Source organism: Capra hircus, chromosome 5, assembly GCF_001704415.2.
Source record: "Capra hircus breed San Clemente chromosome 5, ASM170441v1, whole genome shotgun sequence".
Classification (NCBI taxonomy): Eukaryota; Metazoa; Chordata; class Mammalia; order Artiodactyla; family Bovidae; genus Capra; species Capra hircus.
The window spans coordinates 59,606,347-59,619,545 of NC_030812.1; the positions used below are offsets into that span (position 1 = coordinate 59,606,347).

General features: G+C 40.3%; 1 protein-coding gene across 3 annotated transcripts in view; it reads left to right on the forward strand.

Annotated features, from left to right (window-relative positions):
• CFAP54 (cilia and flagella associated protein 54) overlaps positions 1–13,199 on the forward strand; it is a 335,725-nt gene that overhangs the window by 181,115 nt on the left and 141,411 nt on the right. For all 3 annotated transcript variants that reach the window (XR_001918076.1, XM_013963991.2, XM_005680630.3), the window contains exons 46-47: positions 3,668–3,754; positions 9,986–10,108. Coding sequence is in view for 2 of the 3 variants with exons in the window: in XM_013963991.2 (XP_013819445.2) it covers positions 3,668–3,754; positions 9,986–10,108 (210 nt within the window). In the remaining variant the exon portion in view is untranslated. The remainder of the gene's footprint in view (positions 1–3,667; positions 3,755–9,985; positions 10,109–13,199) is intronic.

Consider the following 13,199-nt stretch of genomic DNA (forward strand, 5'->3'; position numbering starts at 1 on the left):
CTCTTTTTCTGCTTCTTTCCCTTTCCTCTATAATTTTAATACTTACCTTATTTTTTTCTCATATGTCGTTTTCTGTTCTCTTGTTCTAAATTAACTCTCTCCTTGTTTTGAAAAGATTTATTGTCCCCTGATATTAGTTGTTAAATTATAATGTCATGTGTTAATGTGAAAAGGTTGATACATGCTTGTAATATGTGGAAGATTTGGCACACAAAGAATGTTTATTAGAAAAAAATAACAAAAATGGTGTTCCTCTCATTGTTAAGGGGCTTCATTTCTGGATTTAGAAAATAGTTTTACCTATTCCCTGAGTAACCTTTAGCTGCCTAGTCCTATTCATATATAATACATATCACTGCAATGGAAAAGAAATGAGACTTTTTTCTCTGAAGCTTAAGAAATTGAGAACATTTTTCTGAATAATTGAGTAGTTGGAAGCAATAAAATGGTGTGTTTTTATTTCTCACTAAAGAAAAGATACAATCTCAAAGGTAATAGCCAACTCTTATTGTTTTGTACTGCATTAATTGTAGAAAAAGGTATTGTTATATTTGTAGAGCATCATTATAGAAAAATGTATTGTGTTATGTTTGAAATCATTTAAGACCAGTTCTAATCCTCTTTAAAAGCTGTTGCTCTTAGCGGCTGCCAGTTGACTGACAATGAAAGATTCCTTAGCTGAACTTGCATGAATCCATTTTGTATTACACTACCTTCTAGAAATAGATTTAAGGGACTAGATCTGATAGATAGAGTGCCTGATGAACTATGGAATGAGGTTTGTGACATTGTACAGGAGACAGGGATCAAGACCATTCCCATGGGAAAGAAATGCAAAAAAGCAAAATGGCTGTCTGGGGAGGCCTTATAAATAGCTGTGAAAAGAAAAGAGGTGAAAAACAAAGGAGAAAAGGAAAGATATAAGCATCTGAATGCAGAGTTCCAAAGAATAGCAAGAAGAGATAAGAAAGCCTTCCTCAGCGATCAGTGCAAAGAAATAGAGGAAAAAAACAGAATGGGAAAAACTAGAGATCTCTTCAAGAAAATGAGAGATACCAAGGGAACATTTCATGCAAAGATGGGCTCGATAAAGGACAGAAATGGTATGGACCTAACAGAAGCAGAAGATATTAAGAAGAGGTGGCAAGAATACACAGAAGAACTGTACAAAAAAGATCTTCACGACCCAGATAATCATGATGATGTGATCACTAATCTAGAGCCAGACATCCTGGAATGTGAAGTCAAGTGGACCTTAGAAAGCATCACTATGAACAAAGCTAGTGGAGGTGATGGAATTCCAGTTGAGCTGTTTCAAATCCTGAAAAATGATGCTGTGAAAGTGCTGCACTCAATATGCCAGCAAATTTGGACAACTCAGCAGTGGCCACAGGACTGGAAAAGGTCAGTTTTCATTCCAATCCCAAAGAAAGACAATGCCAAAGAATGCTCAAACTACCACACAATTGCAGTCATCTCACACGCTAGTAAAGTAATGCTCAAAATTCTCCAAGCCAGGCTTCAGCAATACATGAACCGTGAACTTCCAGATGTTCAAGCTGGGTTTCAAAAAGGCAGAGGAACCAGAGATCAAATTGCCAACATCCTCTGGATCATGGAAAAAGCAAGAGAGTTCCAGAAAAACATCTATTTCTGCTTTATTGACTATGCCAAAGCCTTTGACTGTGTGGATCACAATCAACTGTGGAAAATTCTGAAAGAGATGGGAATACCAGACCACTTGACCTGCCTCTTGAGAAATCTGTATGCAGGTCAGGAAGCAACAGTTAGAACTGGACATGGAACAACAGACTGGTTCCAAATAGGAAAAGGAGTACATCAAGGCTGTATATTGTCACCCTGCTTATTTAACTTCTGTGTAGAGTACATCATGAGAAACGCTGGGCTGGAAGAAGCACCAGCTGGAATCAAGGTTACTGGGAGAAATATCAAGAACCTCAGATATGCAGATGACACCACCCTTATGGCAGAAAGTGAAGAGGAACTAAAAAGCCTCTTGATGAAAGTGAAAGAGGAGAGTGAAAAAGTTGGCTTAAAGCTCAACATTCAGAAAACGAAGATTATGGCATCCAGTCCCAGCACTTCATGGAAAAAAGATGGGGAAACAGTGGAAACAGTGTCAGACTTTATTTTTTTGGGCTCCAAAATCACTGCAGATGGTGATTGCAGCCATGAAATTAAAAGACGCTTACTCCTTGGAAGAAAAGTTATGACCAACCTAGATAGTATATTCAAAAGCAGAGACATTACTTTGCCCACTAAGGTCCTTCTAGTCAAGGCTATGGTTTTTCCAGTGGTCATGTATGGATGTGAAAGTTGGACTGTAAAGAAGGCTGAGTGCTGAAGAATTGATGCTTTTGAACTGTGGTGTTGGAGAAGACTCTTGAGAGTCCCTTGGACTGCAAGGAGATCCAACCAGTCCATTCTGAAGGAGATCAGCCCTGGGATTTCTTTGGAAGGAATGATGCTAAAGCTGAAACTCCAGTACTTTGGCCACCTTATGCGAAGAGTTGACTCATTTGGAAAAGACTCTGATGCTAGGAGGGATCGGGGGTAGGAGGAGAAGGGGATGACAGAGGATGAGATGGGTGGATGGCATCACGGACTCGATGGACGTGAGTCTGAGTGAACTCTGGGAGTTGGTGATGGACAGGGAGGCCTGGCATGCTGCGATTCATGGGGTTGCAAAGAGTCTCAGACACGACTGAGCGACTGAACTGAACCTTCTAGAAGTGCCTAAGGAGATTGCTGTAATATGTAAAATTTACCAAGGGACCCCTTGCTGTGGAATAATGGGAAATAGTTTGCTAAATAATAAGGATCCAAATCCCCATTCTTGCTCCATCTTCCTTTGATGGGGCAGGACCCAGGTGCAGGGAGTGAACTTCAGTTTTAAGTTGCAGTTAAGAACTGTTCAAAAGTCCAGGCAAAACTATCCCTTAACACCTGCCTTTAGCTGAATCGTGGTCAGGGCAAGTGAAAAATTGATAGTTTACAAGCTTTCACATACATCTATGGGACATCAAGAAGACTTGAACTTTGGGGTTAGTTCTAGGAAAATAAAAATATTATGTGAAAAGTAAGCTTGAGTTTTAAGCAGTAGAATATATGTTCTGTGATGGCAAGGAGTTAGATTTTTTCCCATTCAATAATGTCTGATATTCATATGACAGGCATGTTATACTTTTTTTGCTGATAGAGAGATTTCAGTTGAAGACAATAGCAGTTGACATTGAGATGATGGATATGAGTTCCTTTGTTTTAAATTCTGGATTTATATGATAGCTTATTTGCTAGAATGTTTCCACAGGCCTCAGCAATTCATATATATATGTTGAATTAATTTTTTTCAGGAAGGATGATTAACTTGAGTTTTATTTTTCCATGCTTATGGAAATGTGAAACCTAGGTTTGGGTACCAAGTGGCATCTACTTGGAACTATAAGTCACTGATAGCACTTTGAACTTTTGATAAAATCATGAAGAATATGCTAGGCAGATCATTTCACTTATACCAAATAATACAGTCTTTTAATATAGAAAAAAAAATCATGATTTTGTACAACATCTCTTGCATTAATATTGTATTGTTAGATTATTAACTTGATAACATATGTTTCAAAACAGAGTGTTTTTCTCTTGGTAGATTCTGCCTCTCCTTGCATTGTACCAATATTTTGTTTCTGTAATTTGCCAAGACTTTGTCAGAAATCTGGAAGCAAGAATCCTCAAGGTATGTTTCAAGGTTTTAAGACATTTGATATTTTTCAACTATTGAAGATATCATTAAAATACTTTGGTTCTAATACTCATAATCATAAGCTGATAGTAATACATGGTGTTGAACTGATATTAAAAACCTTACCCAACATTATCATAATGTATAAGAAAGAGCTGGGTAGAAAGCTTAAATCATTTTATGCTTTGTTTTGTTGTTGTTCAGTCCCTAAGTCATGTCCAACTCTTCTGCTACCCCATGGACTGTAGCCCACTGGGTTCCTCTGTTCATGGGATTTTCTGTGCAATTTTATGCTTTGGGCCCACAGTAAAGTGAGGAACAGCTACGCCTGTTAACAGGCTAACCCAACAACATTCAGTCCAGAAATCACCATTTCTGAATGACTGGTTTCTCATGAAGACTAATGAGTCATTTTTCAAAGTTTGTGAGTTGTTTTTGCTAAGGATCTTTTGTATATCATGGTGCACAAGAGTTTTTCATGGCATAGGTAATTGAAGTGATAAAATTCACAAATACTAAATTACAACTAATTATGTACCCCCTAAAAGTCAGGAAGCTCTCTACCTTCAAGATTTTTGTGTAGTTGGCTTGAGCCCCATGTGGAGTGCAGAATGTCAAGCGTCTCCTTTTCTGTTTTTCCCCCGGTCACCCATTGTCAGAGGCTCCCACTTATGTTGAATTTGTTTTGCACCTGGATCCTCTCAATAGCCAGCAAATTTGCTTCCTGTTCTGCACCTCCTCATCTCTAATATGGAATCCAACCCTATTCCATATTTTACATACACACATAGACACAAACACTCAACACATACACACACACAAGCAAAACACACATACACACATTGCATTCACCTAAGGTCTTTATTTCTATATCAGATTTTACTGAAAACTGGGAACATAAGGCAAGTTTGTTGTTTTTAGTTGCTCAGTCTGACTCTCTTGTGATTACATGGACAGTAGCCATGTAGTCAGAGGAACCACCTGGCTCCTCTGTCCATGGGATTTCCCAGGAAGAATACTGGAATTGGTTGCTCTTTCCTTCTCCAGAGAATCTTCCTGACCCAGAGATCAAGCCCACGTCTCCTGCATTGGCAGGCATATTCTTTACCATGGAGTCACTAGGGAGGCACTTGCAACTTAGAATATTTGGCATCTCTGAGTTTAAAATATTTCGTGCTGGTAAATTCTCCACAACCCACTCTAAAAATATATAAAAGCCTTGATTTTATAGCATTTTGTAGCATTTGCAATTTCCATGGGATAAATACTCCCACTGCTGTTGACTTTAGCCTGCCAACTAGGCGTTACCAAATATGGGGTTGGGACAAGATGTGCACGCTCAGTTGGGAGTGAATGGCACCAACACTCCCTTGGCTGAGCTGTCCTCCTTTTTTGGAAAAACCCTCCTTCCTCAGATCGTTTAAATGCTATAACAAGGGAAAATAAGATTTCCCTTTGAATTGCTCTCTCCAGGATCCAACCTGTGTGCCTGTGTTTTCAGACCAAATAGTCTATCACATTCTCTTTCTTAATAAAGATAATACCTTCTCTAAGAGAAGTTCTGGTGCTCTTAAGATAATACATTTTAACCTAGGAATAAGTAATTGGTTTTCAGCCATGAATTCTGAGTTACTGAACTCTTTAAGAGTTCTCTGACTTTTGAATTTCAATAACACTGTTTAAAAAGCTGCATACAACTTTTCCCTCTCTGTTTTTAAGATAGCACTCTCTTCAAAACTGAAAAATTCTCGAGGCTAGGGCATGTGTCTTATTCATCTTTTGGTTCCTTATAGTGTCTTGAGTAGTAAATTCATATACTTGATATTCAATAATTAATTATTAAATTGAATTTAAACTCTTTAGACATATATCACATGCCTACTGTCCACATTCTCCTTGGTGTTCAGTGGGAACTCATCAAGAAGATACTTGGTAAATGTTTACTGCTTCATCTCTGAAGCAACATTTATCGAGTATCTCCTCATAAAGGCACCGTTAGTAACTCTGATGGAAGAAATGTAACCCATGGCCCTTGCTTGTAAGGAAGTGAAAACAGGGAAGAGAGACAGGACATTATGTGTGTGTACCTCCCAGTTGATCATTTCCAGATGAGTGTGATAAACACCATTTCCAGGAGCTTGAAAGAGAGAAAGAGGGCTTTGGGTCTCTAGGCTTTACCAAGTACATAGATAAGATTTAGGTTTGAAAAGAGTAGAACTAACTGAGCAGGAGAGAGGAAGAAGGGAACATTGTCAGCTGACAACTGTTTGAAAGGTATAGAGGTGAGAAAGTGTTGACTTGTTTTAGGAGGCTGGAGGGGCTTGGTAGGACTGGAGTGGGGGTCTTGAGTAGGCAGTTTGGAGAAGATGGCATGAAGACACCAGAGGCCCAGGGTGTGGAGGAGACTGTGGGCCCAGTCTTGAACTCCAAGCTGAGACGTAATGTGGAGGGTGAGCAGTGAGAGAAATGAGGAGGTGTGGAGTCAGAGTAGGGTGACAGTGTTATCCTGGTGTCACTAGGAGACAAGAAGCTTGGCAGGGTAGCAGTGATCATCACTACCATGTCAGAAGGAGATCAGAAAGGCATTGAAAGAATCTCGAACAGTTTTTGATTGTGACTATTTTTTATTGGATTGTTAGCACTTGGCAACTCTTTTGAGTTGCTTAGAAGTCAGTGAAGAACTATGGAGAGTCTCCTGTAGTCTTGGTCTGAGAGGGGGAATTCATGACACAGTTTTGATCAGGAGAAGGATGAGATCAGATGTATCTGGTAGGAGTGTTAGGAGTAGAGTGAGATGAGAGTAGGATCTTATTGGCATAGCATAACTCAACCACAGCATTGCCAGAATCCATGAAAAGGGGCAGCTGTTGCATCATACAGAAGAAGGAATGACAGACCCTGTGAGTAATTTGTCTGACCTTCCCGAACTAAACTGGGGTCAGTGAGTGGGAAAAGAGAAAAGTCACAGTCAGGAAACAGTAAATAATGATGCTTTCTGACGAATCAAACAGCAATAAATCACACTGTTAAGTCTCCGTCAGTGCTCTACTGTCTTTCAGGGAAAGCTTTAAGACCTCTTTATGATCAACTTGTCTGGCTTCCTAAAAGATGTATTACTCTCAAAACATCCAGCATTCCTGGGAAGGGTACCAATAGTTATGTATTTGTGTGACTGAATGGTTGATTTATGGGTGGTTCTTTTTTCTACCTGGCTTGTTTATGTTCACAGTGTTTCTGAAAATTCATGTCTATTATTATCACCATGGCTTTTTCAAATGGTCAGATTCATTTGATAAACTGAACCAGAGGCAGCCTGAACAGTTACAAGTGGTCCATGTACAGCAATCTCACATTCAAAACCAGAGGAGACTGACCTCACACAGATATGGGGAAATGTTTCCTCTAAGGAGCAGGGAGTTCAGTTGACTCCCTAATACCTGCTTTGGTATTATATAACACCAGGGAGATTAGAGCCCAAAGTGTATTAGGCAAGAGCCAAAGTGTGCAACTCAATAGGCAAGCCATTTTCTCGTCATTAAAAATATTCTCCTGACTTTGTATGTTTTATTTTTATGTTCTTCTCACATCCTTGTTTCCTTCCAACTCACCTTTTTATTTCTTTAAAATTGGTACACTCTTGAGATTCCTAAGATAATATAAAGGAAAAGAGAGTAAGATGAGTATATGTGTCAAGGATAAATTGGATTTTGTTTTAGAAATATGTCACCTTCATCCAAGTGTGTATTTTACTCCTTGCTCCCAGTTTACTATTTTCTGTCCTCTATGAAGTCACTTGTTGCTGTTCAGTGGCTAAGTTGTGTCCAATGCTTTGCGACTCTATGGACTGCAGCACACCAATCTTCCCTATCCTTCACTATCACCCAGAGTTTCCTCAAACTCATGTCCATTGAGTCAGTGATGCCATCCAACCGTCTCATCCTCTGCCACCTTCTTTTGCCTTCAGTCTTTCCCAGCATCAGGGTCTTTTCCAATGAGATGGCTTTTTGCATAGGTGGCCAAAGTATTGGAGCTCCAGCATCAGTCCTTCCAATAAATATTCAATGTTGATTTCCCTTAAGATTGACTGGTTTGATCTTGCTGTTCAAGGGATTCTCAAGAGTCTTCGTCAGCACCACAGTTTGAAAGCATGAATTCTTCAGCACTCAGCCTTCTTTATGGTCCAGGTCTCACATCCTTACATGACTACAAGAAGAAGCATAGCTTTGACTAGATGGACCTTTGTTGGCAAAGTAACGTCTCTGCTTTTTAATATGCTATCTGGGTTTTGTCATGGCTTTCCTTCCAAGGAGCAAGTATCTTTTAATTTCATGTCTGCAGTCCCCATCCATAGTGATCTTGGAGCCCAACAAAATAAGGTCTATCTCTGTTTCCACTTTCTCCCCATTTGCCATGAAGTGATGGGACCAGATGCCATGATCTTAATTTTTTTGAATGGTGAGTTTTAAGTCAGCTTCTTCACTCTCCTCTTTCACTCTCATCAAGAGGCTCTTTAGTTCCTCTTCACTGTCTGCCATTGGAATGGCATCATCTGCATATCTGAGGTTGTTGATATTTCTTCTGGCAGTCTTAATTCCAGCTTGTGATTCACTAGATGTTTTCAAAACATCAGTCAGGTACAGACCCTGCCCTGTTAAAAAGTCTTCAATCACTTATCATGCAGAAAATCAAATCCCAAGGCTCCACTCTGGTCGACTGGCCACCATTCACACCTAGCTGCCAACCCTCTTCTCCTCTGTCTAAGCTCCTGCCACACAGGCTGTTCCCTGAACACACCAGGACCCCAGGATTGCTTCTGTCACCACATGACCTTTGTATTCAAGGTGCCTTCAGCAGATTTTCACATCTCCCTCCATCATATCATTTCCCAAATATTCTCTTGAAAGTTTTCTTCTCAGAGAAGTCCCTCCGGATCACAATTTGCAACATAGTATTTTGTCAGTACCTTTTATGTCTTTTCATACTGGATATATCTTTATGTATCACTTAAATTTAGCTAATAATTTATCCAATGGATGTAACCTTCAAGATGGCTCTGTGCAGAAGAGAAGCTCAATTTACATTTTGAACAAATGCATGTATTTGATCAGGATCTTTCCTTTTCTTCCTGTAATTTCCTTCTTGAAAGTCTTGCTAGGTTATATTCAAAATAAACCATGTACAGTATATAGTTACCAATTGACTAATGGTGTTAAGTACATGTCTGTAAAGTCGACAGTGTCCATTCATTGTGGATAAGAAAATGCACAGCTGATGCACTGTGGAATTCATCTCCTGGTTGAATTTGACATCCCCCAGAGTATTAGAGTGAGCAGAAGTGTTTTGTGTTGTCCTTCTTTTTCATTTATTTGGCTGCCTTGGGTCTTAGATGTGGCAGCAGAATCGTCTGTTGCAGCCTGTGGGCTTCTCTCTAATTGTGTTGCACTGGTTTCAGAGCGTGCCAGTTCAGTAGTTGTGGAAAATGGGCTTAGTTGCCCTGTGGCATGTGGGCTCTTAATTCCGCAACCAGGAATGGAGAGCCCCCTATATTGGAAGGTGGCTTCTTAACCATTGGGCCACCAGCAAAGTCCCTGTTTTGTCTTTGTTTGAAACCATATTTTGTTGTTGTTGTTCAGTTGCTCAGTCATGTCCATCTCTTTGTGACCCCATGGATTGCAGCATGCCAGGCTTCCCAGTCCTCCATTGTCTCCTGGAGTTTGCTCAAACCCATGTCCATTGAGTCAGTGATGCCATCCAGCTGTCTCATGCCCTGCCGTCCTGTTCTCCTCTTGCCCTCAATCTTTCCTAGCATCAGTGTCTTTCCCGATGAGTCTTTGCCAATGAGTTGGTGACATCAGGTGGCCAGAGTGTTAGCCATACTTTACCATGGGGACAAAAGGATGAAGTAAATTGTTTAAAATGCTTCCATGTCTATCTTATTTCTTTAAACGTGTTTGCATCTGTTATCACTGATGAATGGCCATGTCTTGAAAAGTCACTTGCTGTGCTTCCCTAGTTTTCTTGGTCTCTGTACATGTGAGCTGGCTTAGGCACAGACACATGCGTCTCCACAACCGTGTTGTCGGAATGTTAATTATTATCTGTTTCCAATACAAAGCCGACATCTTGGATATCAGAAAGTTGATGACTTTTCTCTAAAATTTTAATTTTGTAAGTGAAACAAATGGTTTAATTTAGTGTTTCTCTTTTGTTTTCATTCCTTTAAAGATAGAAGTCCTTACAGATTTAGGATTCTTTTCTGAAGCCTTTCATGAGCTATCCCAGATATTTTATGCAAAAAATATGCCTTCTTCAGTACCCACCAGCTATAAACCTACTGGAAAAATGAAGGTAAGCCTGCCAACTTAATTCAAAGCTGTTTTTTAATCGTTTCAAGGTCATTTTGAAAACTACATTCCTAAAATCTAGGAAATCCTTCCGCTAGTGATATTTACAAGTCTCTGGCACTGCAGACTTCTTTTAAGGATGATTATTGTACTAATCATTCAGTAGTGTCTGACTCTTGACCACACCATGGACTCCTCTGTCCATGACAGGCTCCTCTGTCATGGAATTCTCCAGGCAAGAATACTGGTGTGAGTTGTCATGCCCTTCTCCAGGCAATCTTCCTGACCTAGGGATCAAACCTGGGTCTCCCTCATTGCAGGCAGATTCTTTACAGTGTGAGCCACCAAGACTGATTAGAGCTAACCTCAGACATACACAAGGCTTCCTTTGTCTGAAATGGAGAGGTGAGTGTCAAGACAAGGATAGGAGTGTGGTCTGGGGGTAGGTTTTGACTGTGGAATTTTGACTCTGTGTTATCATGGAAAGTCTCAGGGGACATATTTATTAGCCACTGCCTCTTAGACTTTTGAATCTGAGCTTATAATTTCTAATTAACATTTTTAGTCAAAACAGTCTCTCTTCAAGTTTTATTTGGATATTTTGATTTATATATTAATACTTTATACCAAAAAGTTAAGCATATGTTCAAATTTCTTCTGATTTTTATGAGGAAAAAATGTTCTAGTTTGTCAAGCTTTAAGGAGATCAGTCCTGGGTGTTCTTTGGAAGGAATGATGCTAAAGCTGAAACTCCAGTACTTTGGCCACCTCATGCGAAGAGTTGACTCACTGGAAAAGACTCTGATGCTGGGAGGGATTGAGGGCAGGAGGAGAAGGGGACGACAGAGGATGAGATGGCTAGATGACATCACTGACTCTATGGATGTGGGTTTGGGTTAACTCCGGGAGTTGGTGATGGACAGGGAGGCCTGGCATTCTGCAATTCATGGGGTTGCAAAGAGTCGGACTCGACTGAGCAACTGAACTGAACTAAACTGATTGGACTGGGAGAGAGTTTTACCTGGCTTGCTTAATTGGTATTTGTAAATTGCATAAGTGAAGCATCCTTGAAAATGAATGTGTGTGTTAGTCACTCAGTCTTGTTTGACTCTTTGTGACCCATGGACTGTAGCCCACCAAGCTCTTCTGTCCATGGAATTCTTCAGGCAAGAATACTGGAGTGGGTTGCCATTCCCTTCTCCAGGGAATCTTCCCAACCCAGGGACTGAATGCTGCTGCTGCTGCTGCTGCTGCTAAGTCACTTCAGTTGTGTCCGACTCTGTGCGACCACATAGACGACAGCCCAACAGGTTCCCCTGTCCCTGGGATTCTCCAGGCAAGAACGCTGGAGTGGGTTGCCATTTCCTTCTCCAGTGCATGAAAGTAAAAAGTCAAAGTGAAGTTGCTCAGTCGTGTCCAACTCTTAGCGACCTCATGGACTGCAGCCTACCAGGCTCCTCTGTCCATGGGATTTTCCAGGCAAGAGTACTGGAGTGGGGTGCCATAGGGACTGAATACTGACCTTCAAATATAAATCAGAGTGAGCTATCATTTTCCTCCGCTTTGGTGTTTTCGGTGATCTGGGAATCACTGGGTGATCTTGCTTAGGTTATATATTTGGATGCTCATCCACAGGCCAGCAATAAAGGAAACAGGAGAAGGGAACAAGTCAGTTTCCTAGGAGGGACCATGTGTGTGAGGAGTGAGACGGACAGACGCAACACATGCTGGTGGGATTCAAATTTGGAGGACCTAAAAGAAACTGTGGAATGGCTATAAATCTTGAAAAATATTTGCATAGGCTGACAGTATATTTACATATAATGCATATATTACTTCAGTGCGTCCCACTAAAATGTTGCTGCTTTTTCTCAGTATGACTGCTACAGTGTTAATATTTATTGTACTGAGTTAATCTAAGAGGAAGGTTTCCCTAGTGGCTCAGACAGTGAAGAATCTGCCTACAATGTGGGAGACCCAGGTTTGATTATTTCACTTTTTAGCCTAAGAGGGACATTCAGTAGGTGATAGGATATGTGTGTGTGTGTGTCTATACACCTGCAGTTTCAACCAACCATGGTTCAAAATATTTGGGAAAAAATTCCAGAAAGTTCCAAAAGGTAAAATTCAAATTTGCCTGCTAACAATTGCTTACATAGCATTTACATTGTATTTACAGTAACTTACATAGCATTTACATTGAATTAGACATTATAAATAATCTAGGGATGATTTAAGATATATGGGAGAATATGCCTAAGATATGTGCAAATACTGCGCTATTTCATATAAGTAGTTAAACATCGCAGATTTTGGTAAAGGAGGTTGGGGGATGAATCCTGGAATCAGCCCTCCACTGTATTTCTATCTAGCTAGCTGTCTATCTGGAATTCTGTTGGGTTTTTTGGTTCATTTTCTATGGCCCAACTAATTCATCTTACCTGGGTTAAATGATCAGTGTTTTCTTGTTTGTTTCTCAAGCAACAACTTTTCCTTATTGTAAATAGTTTTGTTATTAAAATCATATTTTAATTCATTGAAAAATGTTTATTGAATGCTGACTGAACATAGGCACTATTCCAGACATGGAGACAGAGCCATGGAAGGATAAATGGAGTTCTTACCTTTCTGAAGGCACATTACCATTGGATGGTCTAGTGAAGAAGACAAATAATAAGCGTATTAAGCACACAACTATATGTCAGATGGTGACAATGGTGTGAAGGATGATCAAGCTGAGTTGAGGGGATAGGAAGTGGCCAGAGTGGTAGGCAAATGTCTTATTGAGGGTGGTTTGGGAAATCTAATAAGGAGTGGAAGATTTGAGGGAACAACCTTCCCAATAAGAGGAAATACAAGAGGAAAGGCTTGGAAGGTGTGGTTGTGGAAAACTAGAGAGGCCACATGAGGCTGGGCCCAGACTGGAGAGAAAGAAGAGGACAGGGCAGCACCCAGGAGCTAGGTCATGTTGGATCACACAGGGCTGGGTGAGGACTAGAGTTTGCTTTGAATATGAGAAACCTGGCAAAGCTTTGAAAGAAGACTGATGCAATAGTAGTAAGTTTCAGAGAACCACTTGCTTGCTATTTGGGGAA